General features: G+C 40.7%; 1 protein-coding gene across 1 annotated transcript in view; it reads right to left on the bottom strand.

Annotated features, from left to right (window-relative positions):
• ZDHHC2 (zinc finger DHHC-type palmitoyltransferase 2) overlaps positions 1-17,577 on the bottom strand; it is a 77,135-nt gene that overhangs the window by 17,353 nt on the left and 42,205 nt on the right. The window contains exons 4-7 of the mRNA XM_056114144.1: positions 17,221-17,341; positions 13,634-13,703; positions 12,704-12,736; positions 21-141 (exon numbers count right to left, since the gene is read on the bottom strand). Coding sequence (XP_055970119.1) covers positions 21-141; positions 12,704-12,736; positions 13,634-13,703; positions 17,221-17,341 — 345 coding nt within the window. The remainder of the gene's footprint in view (positions 1-20; positions 142-12,703; positions 12,737-13,633; positions 13,704-17,220; positions 17,342-17,577) is intronic.

The following is a 17,577-nucleotide window of genomic DNA, read 5'->3' on the forward strand; positions in this document are numbered from 1 at the left end:
CAACCAAGCAAATTACTTACTGTCCAAAATTTGATAAAATACTGTAAATCTGTTGCAGCAATGAAAAGGCAATATAACAAAGAATAAGCCAAGAAGAGGAGGAAAAATTTATAATTTGAATATCCAACACAATTGTTCACCCTGTAAACAAAATACAAAAAGTTCAATGAGTTTTTACATTTTTATCCTCAACCTTATACTCAACATACATACTCAAGATACTTATACATATACTCATACATATACTCAACCTTAACACAGGTTTTGCTTCCTACATTTGAAATTTTATTGGCATATCTTTAGTCATAATTTGTACCTTCATCTTCTTGACACACATTAAAATACATTTCATTAAAAATTTCTATATCTAGATTTTTAAATTTTTCTATGTAACACTGTATTAATTATGAACAAAGTAAGTATATTTCATGTCCAAATGATAAAAATAAAGCACATGTCTAAAAACACAGACTTATGAGAAATTTAATAAAGTTAAGCAGATAAAAAGAACTTACTAAATTGTTTACATTAGGGCCGGGTTTGATTTCCCAGCAACAATGAAGTAATTTAAAATTTTAAAGTTTTCCCAAATTATGAGAAATATCTTCACAAATGACCACTTTCATGCAGTCAGCATTCCACTGAGGCAATTGTATTGTGAAATCCTTTTGAAAGGGAGTTTTTCAACAGAAATAAATTTGGTGCCAAATACACAGGATCATAATGCACATGGGATGCTGAATGATTATGTGGCCCTGAGGGAAGTAGTAGTCTATGAGAATTTCATTTTCCTTATCTGTAAGTAAGTATTCTGAGACTTTTAGAGACCCATGTCAAAAGTATATGATTTAAATATGGAAATATATCATTTTAAGGCTTTACTCTATAACCATTATATTTAAAGTTGAGGTAATAATTCAAGCTATTTTTCAATAAACATAAATATAACTTATTTACATTTATATTATAGTCCCATTTCCTATCAAAGCTGTCTTTTCTTTTGTTAACACAAGAGAATTACAACCAGTGGTCCCTGTAAATGTGATACAACATCTGAGCGGAGCTGGCTAATATGTCACTGGAAGAGTCAACTTTCTTTGTGGGTATATGTAACCTTTGCACACACATTGTGTCCTCCCCTCAAATGTCTGTTTCTAACCGAATGTTGATAAAGCAATTTCACTCTATTGACTTTACTAATACATAATTTTTGTAAAATATATTTTTAAAAATGAAGTCAATGCTATTATAAAATGTTTACTTAATAATACAATATAAATAAATTCTAGAAATCTACTGAATATAAAAACTATGCTGTAGAAAACAATACTATATTGTGCATTTGAGATTTTAAAAAAGAAGCCTGGAGAGATAATACAACAAACAGGTAAGGCACCTTCCTTACACTGTGACCTGGGTTCAGTCCCTGGCTCTGGATATAATTCTTCAAGCACCACCAGGAATAATACCTGAGCATAGAGCCAGGAATAAGTCCTGAGTGCATCCACGTGTTGCTCAGAAAGAAACAAAAATAATAAGCAAAATTGCAGCATTTCTTCCAAATGAAACTCTACAGGCTATAAGGGGATATTGTGATATATCCAACACACTGATGAAATAGGTATCCATGGAAACTTTATCTATCCAGTTAGTAAACCATTCAGACTAGAAGAAGCAATACAAAACTTCACCAACTAGCATGGCAAGATGACTCAATGTTATAAAAGGCTAAAGAAACAAGGAGTAAGTACAGAAATATCCAGAACCCTCACAAAAAATATGGCTTTGAGTTTCTCTATATCAAGGATATCATTTAGTATCAGTGGCCTGACTGTCATCAAAAGAAAAAGAGTGACTGAAGGAATCAGAACATTGGATTCAATCTTCTACTGTTTATTCTGTTTATTAGAGATTAATCTGAAAACTCATGAGAAACACAGGCTCAAAGTAAAGGATTAAAGACAATCATGCAGTAAAAGTTTATGCTAAAAGAAGCAGGGATGACCATCCATATATCAGATAAAATAGACTTTAATATAAAAAGGTAATAAAAGACAGAGATGGACATTATATAATGGTTGACGGATCAATACATTTGTTAAACTTAACTCATTCATGGTGTGCGGAGAGTGGTCTCAGCATGGTGGTGGCTGGTCCTGGAGGTCTTCGGCTGCCGGAGCCCTGGTTGGGGCGGGGTACTGAAGGTACTGGCAGAGGGACAAATCCACGCGGGTTCCGGGGCCGAGATCTCCCAGCCTACTCGGATTGGAGTCGAGCATCCTCCACCCAGATCCTCCAAATTCCAGTAGGCGGGGGTCACACCCACCACCTGGCCCCCCGGCGCCGTGTAATCCCATCAGCGGCCAAGACTCAGAAACTATAAAATCCAGCTCCCGGACGAGAACAGTGCAGTCTGCCCCCGCGCCTGGCTGTTCCTCACCAGGGCCCATTGGAGGGGAGCGGGTTGAGCTTTCCTCCCCGCCCCAACCAGGGCTCCGGCAGCCGAAGACCTCCAGGACCAGCCACCACCATGCTGAGACCACTCTCCGCACACCTGAAGGTACTGGCAGAGGGACAAATCCACGCGGATTCCGGGGCCGAGATCTCCCAGCCTACTCGGATTGGAGTCGAGCATCCTCCACCCAGATCCTCCAAATTCCAGTAGGCGGGGGTCACACCCACCACCTGGCCCCCCGGCGCCGTGTAATCCCATCAACAGCCAAGACTCAGAGACTATAAAATCCAGCTCCCGGAACCACACGGCCACATTCGCGGCCGCGTGACATCTTATCAGGACATCTTTTATGACATCTTATGATCTCATTCCTACTTTGGACAAACTTGCAGGCTATCGAATGTAGCCTGCCCACAGGGCAGAGTCTGGCAAACTCCCCGTGGTGTACCAAATATGCCAAATACCAGTAACAATCATGGGTCTCATTCTCCTAAAGAGCCTTGAATATAATCTCAGGGTTAGGATGAAAGAGACGTTACTGGGGCCTGCTCGAGGCAATCGACGAATAACAGGATGATGAAAAAAAAATGAAATGAAAACTCATTCATAACAAATGAAGTATCATCAAAATATGTAAAACAATTATTAGCAGGTGTAAAGGATATTATCAACAGAAACACAAGAGTACTACAAGATTTTAATACTACACTCTCATAAACTGGATAATTTAACCAGATAGACAACCAGTAAGGAAACAGCTGACTCTAAGAAATAGAAGAGATGAGCTAAACAGACATCCAGGGGGCTGGAGTGATAGCACAGCAGGTAGGGCGTTTGCCTTGCACGCGGCCGACCCGGGTTCAATTCCCAGCATCCCATATGGTCCCCCGGGGAACCGCCAGGGGTAATTCCTGAGTGCATGAGCCAGGAGAAACCCCTGTGCATTTCCAGGTGTGACCCCCCCCAAAAATAAACAGACATCCAAAGGACTCCCCAATCCCACAAAGCTGGGTACACATTATCCTTCACTGTTCAAGTATCTAATTTGGCCATATATTGGGACACAAACAAGTATTCATTAAGTCAAGAAATCAGAAGACATGTCAAGCATTCCCTCAGAACATAATACTTTGAAGTTTGAAGCAAATGAAACAGAAAACGGGACACCCAAACATTTGGAAGTTGAACAACACACTACAGGGGCAAATAGAAAATCAAAAAAAGAATTTAAAAGATTCCTGGATACAAATGAGAATGAAGACACAAGCTACCAGAACTTATGTGACAGACACAGCAAAAGTCATACCAAGAGGGAATTTTGTAGCACTACAGGTGTTCTATCGGGAAACTAGAACAGGTTCAAATAAATGAACTGACATCACAGCTCAAAAAACTAGAAAATCTAGGGCTGGAGTGGTAACACAATGGGTAGGACATTTGCCTTGCAGGTGACCAACCTGGGTTCGATTCCCAGCAGCCCGTATGGTCCCCTTAGCACTGCCAGGAGTAACCCCTGTGCATCTCCAGGTGTGACCCAAAAAGCAAAAAACAAAACAAAAGAAAAACAACAACAACAAAAACTAGAAAATCAGAACAAAGGGGGACCAAAGTAAATAGAAAGAGGAAAAGAGTAAAATTCTGAGGGTAAATCAATGATATGGAAATTTAAAACACAATAGCACTGTAGCACTGTTCTCCCTTTGTTCATCGATTTGCTCGAGCAGGCCCAGTAACGTCTCCATTGTGAGACTTGTTGGTACTGTGTTTGGCATATCCAATACGTCACTTGCCAGGCTTTGCCATGCGGGCGAGATACTCTCGGTAGCTTGCCGGGCTCTCTAAGAGGGGTGGAGGAATCGAACCCAGCTCGGCTGGGCTGGCTGCATGCAAGGCAAACGCCCTACTGCTGTGCTATCACTCCAGCGATAAAACATAATATAAAAGATTTTTTAATAAAAGTTTATATGATTAGGTTTCAGTCATACAGTGCCTCAACACCCATCCTTCCAGTGTACTTTTCCCAGCACCAGGGTCCCCAGTTTCTCTCCTACCAACCCCAACCCCCTCAGCTTGCTTCTATGGCAGGCGTTTTTCCTTCTCTCTCTCTCTCTCTCTCTTTCTCTCTCTCTCCCTCTCTCTCTCTCCCCCCTCTCTCTCTGTGCTGCTGTGTCTCTCTTTTTATGTTTCTGTCTCTCTTTCTCTCCTTCTGGGCATTGTGGTTTATAATACAGATACTGAAAGGTTATCATGTATATCCCTTTACCTACTTTTAACACTCAGTTACTATCCTGTATGATAATTTCCAACTATTATTGTCATGCTGGTCCCTTCTCTATCTTACCTACCCTCTGCCCCACACACACTTGTGGTAGACTTCAACCATTGACCAGTCCTCCTACACCTGTTTTCCCTGGCCTTGGATATTAGTCTCCTACTATATATGTTTTTATATAACACAAATAAGTGAAGTCATTCTATATCTGCCCCTCTTCTCTGACTCATTTCACCCAGCAAGATACTCTCCATGTCCATCTACTTCTTTTTTTTTTATTTATTTATTTATTGAATCACCTTGGGAAAGGTTACAAAGCTTTCAGGTTTAGGTCTCAGTCATGCAAATATCAAACACATTTCCCTTTACCAATACTTTTTTTTTTTTTACCATGAAGAACCCCAATAAAACCCCACCCCCCACCCCTCCCAGTCCCTGTGGGGCAGATGAATTCTAGTTAACACTCTATCTGCTTTGATTAGATTCATTGTTTCAATAAAAGATTCACCACTATAATTTAGAGTTTACCCCCCCCCCCCAAATCAGACATGCTGAAAAAGCATTGTGACGTGATTTGCTTTCTACAGCTGGGTTCAAGAATTAAATGTTGGTTTTGGATTTCTGCTATTTTACTTATTGACCCTGGAAGTATTTATACTGAAAGTCAGATAGTTAAGAAATTGGTTTCTGTGCTCTGGAGTCGTGGCCGTGCTGGAGAGCCGCTAGTGGGGGGCAACTGGTGGCCTCGGTAGGGCGTGAAGGGCGGACCGAAATGCCCCCTTCCCATGAGGTTTTAGTCGCCCCCCCCACTCCCCCGGCTCATACCTGCTGTCCACAAGGCTCCCATGCGGCCGCCATCTTTCTTTCCAGAGAAGAGAAGGCGACTGGGGCAACACCCTTTCCCCTCCGGACAGACATGATGGCCTGGATTAACGCATAGTCCTTTCACTTTTCTGCTCCAAGCTGCCGGGTTCTGCATTAAGTCCCTGTGCTTCTGGGGCTGTGGCCGTGCTGGAGAGCCGCTCGCGGGGGGCAACTGGTGACCTCGGTAGGGCGTGAAGGACGGACCGGAACGCCCCCCTTCCCATGAGGTTTTAGTCGCCCCCACACCCCCGGCTCATACTTGCTGTCCACAAGGCTCCCATGTGGCTGCCATCCTTCTTTCCAGAGAAGAGAGGGCGAATGGGGCAACACCCTTTCCCCTCTGGCAGACTTGATGGCCTGGATTTACGCATAGTCCTTTCACTTTTCTGCTCCAAGCTGCTGGGTTCTGCATTAAGTCCTTGTGCTTCTGGGGCTGTGGCCGTGCTGGAGAGCCGCTCGTGGGGGGCAACTGGTGGCCTCAGTAGGGTGTGAAGGACGGACCGGAACGCCCCCCTTCCCATGAGGTTTTAGTCGCCCCCACTCCCCCGGCTCATGCCTGCTGTCCACAAGGCTCCCATGTGGCCGCCATCTTTCTTTCCAGAGAGGAGAGGGCGAATGGGGCAACACCCTTTCCCCTCCAGCAGATTTGATGGCCTGGATTAACGCATAGTCCGTTCACTTTTCTGCTCCAAGCTGTTGGGTTCTGCATTAAATCCTTGTGTTTCTGGGGCTGTGGCCGTGCTGGAGAGCCACTCGTGGGGGGCAACTGGTGGCCTCGGTAGGGCGTGAAGGACGGACTGGAACGCCCCCCTTCCCATGAGGTTTTAGTCGCCCCCACACCCCTGGCTCATACCTGCTGTCCACAAGGCTCCCATGTGGCCGCCACCTTTCTTTCCAGAGGGAGGAGGACGGAAGGGACCAACACCCTTTCCCCTCCGGGCAGACATGATGGCCTGGATTAACGCATAGTCCTTTCACTTTTCTGCTCCAAGCTGCTGGGTTCTGCATTAAGTCCTTGTGCTTCTGGGGCTGTGGCCGTGCTGGAGAGCCGCTCGTGGGGGGCAACTGGTGGCCTCGGTAGGGCGTGAAGGACGGACCGGAACGCCCCCCTTCCCATGAGGTTTTAGTCGCCCCCGCTCCCCTGGCTCATGCCTGCTGTCCACAAGGCTCCCATGTGGCCGCCATCTTTCTTTCCAGAGAGGAGAGGGCGAATGGGGCAACACCCTTTCCCCTCCAGCAGATTTGATGGCCTGGATTAACGCATAGTCCGTTCACTTTTCTGCTCCAAGCTGTTGGGTTCTGCATTAAGTCCTTGTGCTTCTGGGGCTGTGGCCGTGCTGGAGAGCCGCTCGTGGGGGGCAACTGGTGGCCTCGGTAGGGCGTGAAGGACGGACCAGAACGCCCCCCTTCCCATGAGGTTTTAGTCGCCCCCACACCCCCGGCTCATACCTGCTGTCCACAAGGCTCCCATGTGGCCGCCACCTTTCTTTCCAGAGGGGGGAGGGCGGAAGGGACCAACACCCTTTCCCCTCTGGTAGACTTGATGGCCTGGGTTAACACATAACCCGTTCACTTTTCTGCTCCAAGCTGCTGGGTTATGCATTAAGTACTTGTGTTTCTGGGGCTGTGGCCGTGCTCAAAGCTTAACTATGATTTTCAGAGAGAAACGTTAGGTGGTTTACTTCCCATGGATCACTTTGTATATAGAGAGATGTCGCGCGGCCGCATAAGCGGCCGCGCGGTTTTGAGGAAAAGTCCTAGTTCCCGCATACTCGAGCTGTGCTTGTAGAGGTTTCTGGTCACCGGGGTTCCATCTGGGGGAGGCGGGATGCGGTACCTACCCCATCTGGGACTTCCCGATGATCTCGGCTCTTTTTGGAACCTGTTTTTTTTTTTTTTTCTTCGGGATCTGTGGATCCCGCCCTCCATGTTGTCCTTCTCTTCGGCTAAATGCTGTCAAGATGGCGCTGGGGGGCAGGCTGTGGGCGTGACTTCCGGAATCTGAGGTTACCTGGGAGGTGTAGTCCCGGCATTTTTGAGGAAAAGTCCTAGTTCCCGCATACTCGAGCTGTGCTTGTAGAGGTTTCTGGTCACCGGGGTTCCATCTGGGGGAGGCGGGATGCGGTACCTACCCCATCTGGGACTTCCCGATGATCTCGGCTCTTTTTGGAACCTGTTTTTTTTTTTTTTCTTCAGGATCTGTGGATCCCGCCCTCCATGTTGTCCTTCTCTTCGGCTAAATCTCCATCTACTTCTAAGCAAATTTCATGACCTCATTTCCTAACAGTTGCATAGTATTTCATTGTGTAGATGTGCCATAGTTTATTTATTCATTTCTTCTTGGGCACTTAGGTTGTTTTAAAATTCTGGATACTGTGAATAGTGCTGCAATGAACATAGGCATGCAGATGGTGTTTCTGTTGTGAGGGCCTCTATAGTATACTCCCAGAAGTGGTAATACTGGGTCAAATGGGAGCTCAATTTCTAATTTTTTGAGGAAAGTCCATATTGATTTCCAAAAAGACTGAACCAGTTAGCATTCCCACCAACAATGAAGCAGAGTCCCTTAAGCGGATACAGACATCACAGAAAAAGAATATTTCAGACAAATATCCCTGAAGGTTATGGATGCCAAGATTCTCATTAAATTAAGCATACTTAATAAAACAATATTAAATAGATCATACACCATGATCAAGTGGATTTATCCTAGGAACACAGGATGGGTCAACATATGAGAATAAATTAATGTGATATAGCACATTAATAAAAGGAAGGATAAAATCATATGTCTAAAGATTATAAGAGTCATATACAACAAACACATAACTAACATATCCTTAATGGGGAAAAACAGAAGCTTTTACATTAAGGTCAGGCACAAGACAAGAATTTCTATTTTGATGCTACTATTTAACATAGCACTGAAATTCCTCATCACAAACAGAAAAAAAATTAAAAAAAAATCAAATGGATTTGATTGGTAACAAATGGTAACAAAAAAAATCAAATGGATTTACATTAGTAAAGAAGTCAAATTAACACCATTTGTAAATGAAATTATATGATGCAAAAAAAATCCCAAAGCCTCCATTGAAAAACTCCTAGAAACAATAAACTTATATAGGAAAGTAACAGTCTACAAAATTAATGCATAGGAAAATAACTGTCCCATTGATGGTCATGGAAAGCCTCAAATATCTATATTAATTTAAATTAATCTAAATTAATGAAATTAAGAAGTGAAAGGCCTACTTACTGAAAATTATAAAACATTTCTGAAAGAAATAAGAGAAGACACAAGAACTTGGAAATATGTCCTTGCTCATGGATTGGCTGGAGCGATAGCACAGCAGGTAGGGCGTTCGCCTTACACGCGGCCAACATGGCCGACCCGAGTTCGATTCCTCCGCCCCTCTCGGAGAGCCCGGCAAGCTACCGAGAGTATTCGATATGCCAGACACAGTAACAACAAAGTCTCCAATGGAGACGTTACTGGGCCCGCTCGAGCAAATCGACGATCAACGGGAGGGCCTTTACCTTTACCATGGATTGGAAGAATAAACATTAAAATGATGATCTTACCCAGATCATTTACAGATGCTACACATTCTTAACAAAATTTACATATTATTTTTCAAGAACAAATACTTCTAAAAGTCATAAACCATAAAACTCCCCAGAAAAGTCAAAAAATTCTGAGGAAAAGGATTAGAGCTTTGCATTTTCAGACCTTAATCATTACTACAGGGCCATAGTAATCAAAACTGCACAGTACTGGAATAAAGTCTCCGTTCAATGAACTAGAATTGAGATTCCAGAGAAAAACCCTCAGATGTATAGGCAGTTAATTTACTACAAATGAACTAGGTACATGAAATGAAACCAGGAAACCTTCTTCAACAAATGGTTCTGGGAAACATTAGACGTCAGTCTCACGCTAAACACAAAGATTAATTCAAAAATGTATTAATGGTCTGATTTCAAATTTAATTCTATAAAATACATTGAGGCCAACCTAGGCAGAGCTACAACCTAGGCAGAACTCTCCAAGTTCTTGATTTCAGAGAAATTTTCAATGATACAAGCCCATTAGCAAAAATAAATAAATAAATAAATTTAAAAAAAGAAAAAACTGGACAAACTGGCAGGCTACCGAATGTAACCTGCCACACGGCAGAGTCTGGCAAACTCCCCGTGGCATACCCAATATGCCAAAAACCAGTAACAATGATGGATCTCTCTCAGGGCTAGGATGAAGGAGACATTACTGGGGCCTGCTCGAGGCAATTGACGAATAACAGGATGGTCGTGATTCCTGATTCGTGAAAAAAAGAAAAAACATAAAGAAAAGTAAAAGAAAGAACAAAGAAAACAGAAATAGAAATAAGCGGAACTACATCAAATTAAAAAGCTTCTGCACTGCAGAAGAAAACAAGAAAGCAAATAATTAAAGATAAAAAATTTTAATAGTCTGAGGTATATTCTTAACTGTAGCACTGTCCTCCCATTGTTCATCGATTTGTTTGAGCGGGCCCAGTAACGTCTCCATTGTGAGACTTGTTGTTACTGTGTTTGGCATATCGAATACTTCATGGGGAGCTTGCCAGGCTTTGCCGGGGGGGGGGGGGGGGCGAGGTAGCCAGGCTCTACGAGAGGGGTGGAAGAATCCAACCTGGCTCTGCCGGGCTGGCTGCGCTCAAGGCAAACACCCTACTGCTGTGCTCCAGCCCAAGTATATTCTATACCTTAGAAATTGTAGCATACTGGGGCTGGAGCAATAGCACAGCGGGTAGGGCGTTTGCCTTGCACGCGGCCAACCCAGGTTCGATTCCCAGCATCCCATATGGTCCCCTGAGCACTGCCAGGGCTGATTCCTGAGTGCAGAACCAGGAGTAACCCCTGTGCGTCGCCAGGTGTGACCCAAAAAGAAAAAAAAAAAGAGAAATTATAGCATAGTATTTATTTTTAATAATACTTTACTCTCTTCACAAGGTTTTGAATGCTTATAGCTTCACAGACTCAGTTTGAGAAAATAGAGTATGTACTTTGCACTTGAATAATTTTATATAGAGGGAGAAAAAAACACTAGATCAATATCCCTCTTTTGTTGTTCAGTATACAACACTTATTTGATATAAACAGTTGTTGGCTATTTTCAGAGCAATTGCTTTCTGAGTTTAAACTGGAAAACAGTATAATATAATGAAAAGAATTTAGTCTTGGATACTCCCAAGCTCTCTATACAACTTTAAGACGTCTCTTTAACTTTTCTGAATCTCTTTACTTTTCTTTATTTTATTTTCATTTTTGGCAGGGGCTGGGGAGGGGATGGATTAACATAAGAACTATAGTCCCTCACTCTTACTTTTCTTTGAGGCCATATCATGATGATGTATTTTTTTCAAGGTGCCCCAAACTCAACTTCTTGGGGGAAATATGATAAATATATGGTAGGTCACAGGGGATTTGTATATTTTTTTCCTTTTTGAAACTTTTATTTTTTTATTAAAGTACTGTGATTTACAAAGTTACTCATAGTTGAGTTTTAGACATACAATATTGCAGCATCATTCCCACAATTATTATTAACTTCCCTTCACCAATGTTCCCAGGTTCCCTCCCATATCCAGCACACACAACTCCCAGCCTGCCCTCTTTTCAGGAACCTTTCAAAGCTTGGTTGTTAGAGTTCATTAGCTTTTGGTTGGGTGTCTTGATGTCAATGTTAATTTCAGTTGTTTGAATATTTGGCTCTATCATTCCTTAACATCCCCTTTCTCTGAAATTAGGAAAATATTAATTTCTACTTCTCCCTGTCATTATTAGAATTATAGACTTCTTGGGGCTGGAACAATAATATAGTGGGTAGGTCATTTGCCTTGCACCCGGCCGACCCAGGTTTGATTCCCAGCATCACATATGGTCCCTCAAGCACCACCAGGAGTAATTCCTGAGTGTATAAGCCAGGAGTAACCACTGTGCATTGCTGGGTGTGACTCAAAAAACAAAGAAAAAAAAAAGAATTATAGACGTCTTTCACATAACACACATACACACATACATATATATGTATATATATGTGTGTATGTGTGTATATATTAAACTGCATAGTATACACTCAATAAATTGAGGTGAGAATTGTAGGAAAATCATACTTAATGTCTAAATCTAACATTTTTTGTACCCTTGGTGTGGCTGTCAGAAAACTGGGATTTAAAAAAAAGATAGAGGGGCTGGAGCAATAACACAGCAGGTAGGGCATTTGCCTTGCACGCGGCCGACCTGTGTTCGATTCCCAGCATCCCATATGGTCCCCTGAGCACTGTCAGGAGTAATTCCTGAGTGCAGAGCCAGGAGTAACCCCTGTGCATTGCCGGGTGTGATCCAAAAAGCAAGAAAAAAAAGATAGAATGGTAGAAATGGTAGAAAAATCACCATTTACTACATAGTTAGATCTTTCAATAAAATGTTAAATCATTTAATTTTATGACTTATAAATATTATAAAATATTAATGAAATATAATGAATACCCTTGCTTAAGTATACATATTTGTAAATTTTCCATTTTGCTCCTTAATGTCAATTTTTATTTAAGATAAATTGTTCAAATTATAAATCCTCAGGCAGAGCTATAGTACAACAGGGCAGTTACCTTGCATTTGGTCAAATAGGGAACTGATCCGGGGCACATATAGTTACCTGAGCCCACCAGGAGTGATCCCTGAGTGCAGAGTCAAGAGTAATCCCTGAGCACAGTCAGGTGTAATACCAAAACCAAATCAAAATAAAATATTCTGGGTCAGCTAAGGCACTATTTATTTAATAAAAGATTTAAATAAGTTACTTCAGTAAAGCGAAGTAAGTAAAGGCCCTCCCGTTGATTGTCGATTTGCTCGAGCGGGCCCAGTAACGTCTCCATCGGAGACTTTGTTGTTACTGTGTTTGGCATATCGAATACTCTCGGTAGCTTGCCGGGCTCTCCGAGAGGGGCGGAGGAATCGAACTCGGGTTGGCCATGTTGGCCGCTTGTAAGGCCAACGCGCTACCGCTGCGCTATCGTATTATAATTGGAAAGGAACAGAAACATAAGCAGTAGACCTCTACTCACCATGGGCAATGATGGTCCATCTTCAAAATGCATCTAAAAGTAAAAATAGCACATATAAAACTTAATAACCCTAAAATTTCAATAATACTGACTTGTAAGTTAAATATAAGTCATTTCAAAATAGTCGTGGCAAGCAAAATATTGCAAAAATTATTCACTTATCTGAAAACTATTGCTATTACCTGAATAACAGCAAATTTCTTATCTAAAATAGACACCATGCCCTATACTCTAGTCATGATATAATAGCAGAACTTGAAATTCAAAACACACGTGCTCCAAGATAAAAATCCATTTATTTTCTAAAAACAATGTGATACATTAATGTGTAACTCTCTTTTGGGGGGTAAGTGGTGGCTGGGCCACTCCTGAATATGCTCACTCTTGACTCTGCCAGGGGCCACTCTTCTGATGCTTGGAGACCGTATGTGGTGCCCCCGACTGAACCTTCGTTGGTCATGTGAAAGGCAAGCACTTTACCTGCTGTACAATCTCTCCACCCCCAATGTTCAGTGTTCTTACTTATGCTAAAGAGGATGCAAAATGCCAGAGACTTAAAGAAAGTCTGGCTGAAAAGTTTCTCCGAATAATATCTAAGTCAATGCTTATTATTCTTGTCTATAAGAAAGGTTTAATGTTTGACTTCACAAAGTCAACTGAAATATCTTTATAAAGATGAAGAAGACTCACAGAGGAAGTATTTGTTAGAACTAGCCATGACTAGGATGCTAAAACTCATGTACTTCATGTCAGCATAAATGTGAGAGAAAAGAAGCAACTGACTGAAATCTTCAGTCACCATTACATCAGTATAAGTGATCATGTCAATGATATTTCCTTAAAAAGGTCTAAACAGCATGAACAGGAAGACAGGAAAATAACATGAGAAGTACCAAGAAAAGAAACATTTCATAAAGAAGGACGCCTTACTTATCACAGACGGAACAGTGGTGGCAGCGGTCTGGTTTTATGAGTTGGCATCTGTCACAATATCGGATTGCTAGGAACAAAAAGCTCCACTTAGTTTTAGATTTAACAGCAAACTGATTATGTAATGAATTGTTATTTTTCTCTACCCAAATTAAAATTCTAAGAAGCATAATTTAATTTTTTGCAAAAACGAGACCATTAACTCTGTAAATATAAAAATGGGTGAATTGTCTACAGCTTCAGTTCTTACAGAGATTTCCAAGGAATACAGAAGTTGGGGAAAAAATTTTACAGACATTCTAAATTGTTGGTAGTTAATGCACAGTTTACAAAGAATGCCAATACGACCAGGCAAGGACATAAATACATTTTAAAAACTTTATGAGAAATACATAAGAAAAATCTCTATTACTTGCAAATATCTCACATCTGTTGCCCAAGGTAAGAGATTAGGGCTGAGAATTGGAGAACTGTAATCTCCAATAGGGAATTAAATTCTTACAATTGAAGATCCATTATTTAACAAAGATACTAAAGCTGAGTATTGATTACTGATTTGGGGTGTACAGCAACTTTCAGAACACAAGCATTGCAGCACCGTAGCACTGTCCTCCCATTGTTCATTGATTTGCTCGAGCGGGCACCAGTAATGTTTCACAACAAATCGTGAGACTTTTTGTTACTGTTTTTTGCATATTGAATATGTCACGGGTAGCTTGCCAGGCTTTGCCGTGCGGGCGAGATACTCTCAGTAGCTCTCCAAGAGGGGCAGAGGAATTGAACACGGATCGGCCATGTCAGCCACGTGCAAGGCAAACGCCTTACCCGCTGTGCTGTGGCTCCAGCCCAGAACACAAGCACTCTACCAAAATTATAAAAAAACAGTTATTAAGTGAATAGTTCCTAGAACAACTAAAGTAATTTATTCGAAGTTTAATTTTTTGTAATATAATTATAGCCATATTAATGAATATTATGCTTTCTGAAAAAAAACAGTTGTAAAAATCTAAAAATAACATGAGCATTTTTAAACAAGAAGGCCTAAATATGGTTGTTTTTAACATTGAAATAAGTGCTTAAACATTCCCTCACAGTACTCTTTGAGTACTACAGAGATGAAGAACTCATGATCTGAATGAAGTCTCATGGGAACATTCCATGTGAATCTCTAAGGTTTCACTGCTAATGCAAAGTATTATAAAGTAAGGTTGCACTCTCCAGCAGAAATATTTGAGTCACGTGTACTTTCAAATTTTTAAGGACTCATATTAAAGAAAATTTTAAAAATAAGATTAATTTTAAGAACATACTTTCTTTTATGTAGTATATTGTTTTAACATAAGATCAATATAAAATGTGAATGATATATTCTACATTTTTAAGATAAGTTTTTGTAACTAATTATATATTTTACACATTTTAGTACCCGACTGTCAAAAGGTCAAGTGGCTATCATAGAGGGCAGCATGGGTTTAAAATGATAAAATTTTCTGATGAAGGATAGCTCAATGGGCTGATTGCACACTTTGCATGCTGGAAGCCTGAGTTTGATCCCTGGTACCAGACAGTCCCTCAGGCATGGCAAAGAGTGACTTCCAAGTACAAAGTCAGGAGTTACTATTGAACACTGCCAGCTGTGGCCCAAAATACAAAAAAGAATAAAATGCACTAAGGAAAACCAACCATCAAAGCATATATGGCAATAACTATGGACAAGAACTCAGGACATCAAAACAATGTAGAAGTTAAGTTTGTTTGTTTTTTTAAATACACAGCGGTAGGGCGTTTGCCTTGCACGCAGCCAACATGGCCGACCCGAGTTCGATTCCTCCGCCCCTCTCGGAGAGCCCGGCAAGCTACCAAGAGTATCTCGCCCGCACGGCAGAGCCTGGCAAGCTCCCCGTGACGTATTCGATATGCCAGACACAGTAACAACAAAGTCTCCAATGGAGACGTTACTGGGCCTGCTCGAGCAAATCGACGAACAACGGGAGGGCCTTTACCTTTTACCTTTATAAAATTGTGCTCAATTAAAATCATTAACTATAATTTACAATGAACCATCTTCAGCCCTTATAGAAAAAAAGTATGGAGATGTCTCAAAAAATTAAGAATAGAGATTCCAATGACCCAGTGTTTTCACTTTTTGGAATCTATCTCTCCATCCCCAACACAAAACCATTAATTCAAAAAGACATATACATATCTATGTTCACGGCACAACTAAGTACAATGGTCAGGATATGGAAACAACTCAAATGGCCAACAACAGATGAGTATATAAAAAAGTTGTGATCCATTACACAGGAGAAAAGTACGTAGCTATAAGAAAAGATTTTATCTTGGCTATCAGCAGCAACTTGGATGGATTTGAAGGGTATTATGTTAAGTGATCTGAGGGAGAAGGACAGATGCTGGGTGATTTCACTAACCTATGGAATATAAGAAAAAAAAAAGGAATAGACCACACTGAATGATGACAAATCCTTTGGATTACAAAACTGAAATGATCAAATATGGGGTAGTGGGTGGGGGGAAGAAGAAGGTGGACTAGAAATAAGGATGGTGGTGAAAGATCTTGAAAACACTGATGATAGTGAAGGTGAAGTATTTTGAATGTCAAAACCATTAACATTTATACTTATAATAATAATTCTATATAAAACCATAATAATCATAATTATGATGAACCAGAAGATTATTGAAAAATTCTAACAGTCAAGTAAGAATTTAATTTTTATAATTTTTCTTGACTTGTTGATAATTTATTCATATATAATTATTTATTTAATAATTTTTGACATCTTTATTATCAGAGATGGGAAATTGAATCTAAGAAGGCTAGGTAAATAAATCTAGTTTTTTTTTCTTTTTGGGTCACACCTGGTGATGCACAGGGGTTACTCCTGGCTCTGTACTCAGGAGTTAATCCTGGCGGTGCTCAGGGGACCATATGGGATGCTGGGAATCAAACCCGGGTCAGCTGCGTGCAAGGCAAACGCCCTACCCGCTGTGCTATCTCTCCAGGCCCAATAAATCTAGTTATATCCATGCTACTTATGCTCCACGATCAAACTTAGCTGTTAAATTACCTTAAAAAAATTAACCAGCTAAAAGAGGTTTATTCATTTAATTGCATTTGTTTAAAAAATAAGTACTATAAAATTTAAGGATGGATGAAGAAACTGTGCTAATTTTTCTGCTTAAATGTATATTAATTACTGCTTAAGTATATATAAAGTTATCATTGTTAAACTCTTATATACATAGCTTCCTTAAATTATGTAAGAATAAAAAGGTCTATAATTAAAATTTAAAAAATAAGTACTACAACCTATCAAAATTTCAACAGTTCTAATATCAAGTCACCACAAATAGCAGAATAAAATTAAAGTCGTTTAGTTCTGATTTGGTTGAGATCTCTCTTGTCCATGCTTCTATTCTGTTCTATAGAACGGTGGAGGCAACTTTTAGTAGGAAACCATGATAAGACACGATAGTCTTCAATGAGTGTCTGACAGTTTCAAGTATATGATATACTTCCCATCACAGGCTGTGATGCTAGAGTGCTCACTATTGATATTTACCTCCAGACATAGTCCTGGTATAGATGGGAAGATCTTTGGCTGCTCGCCTAAGAACTTCCTGATGAGCCTCTCCTCTTGGCTCTCTCTCCAACAATTCTTTCTCTGCATAAGAGAGATGAAACTGTGGAATAAATTTAAATTTGAATCAGTATTTTCCAGGAAATGATAGCATCCTGACCTATTAGAATTACAAAAGAATATTTATAAAATATAAATGGCATATAATATATATAAACATATAAATATGTTTGTATATTACACACACACACATACCTAAAGGTTAATAATGTTTTAAATTTGGGCAAGTCTGTTAACCCCATAGACCATTAAACAACAGAAAAAAGAAATCATTATTAT

The sequence above is a fragment of the Sorex fumeus genome, unplaced genomic scaffold, assembly GCF_029834395.1.
Source record: "Sorex fumeus unplaced genomic scaffold, SorFum_2.1 ptg000024l, whole genome shotgun sequence".
NCBI classification, from domain to species: Eukaryota; Metazoa; Chordata; class Mammalia; order Eulipotyphla; family Soricidae; genus Sorex; species Sorex fumeus.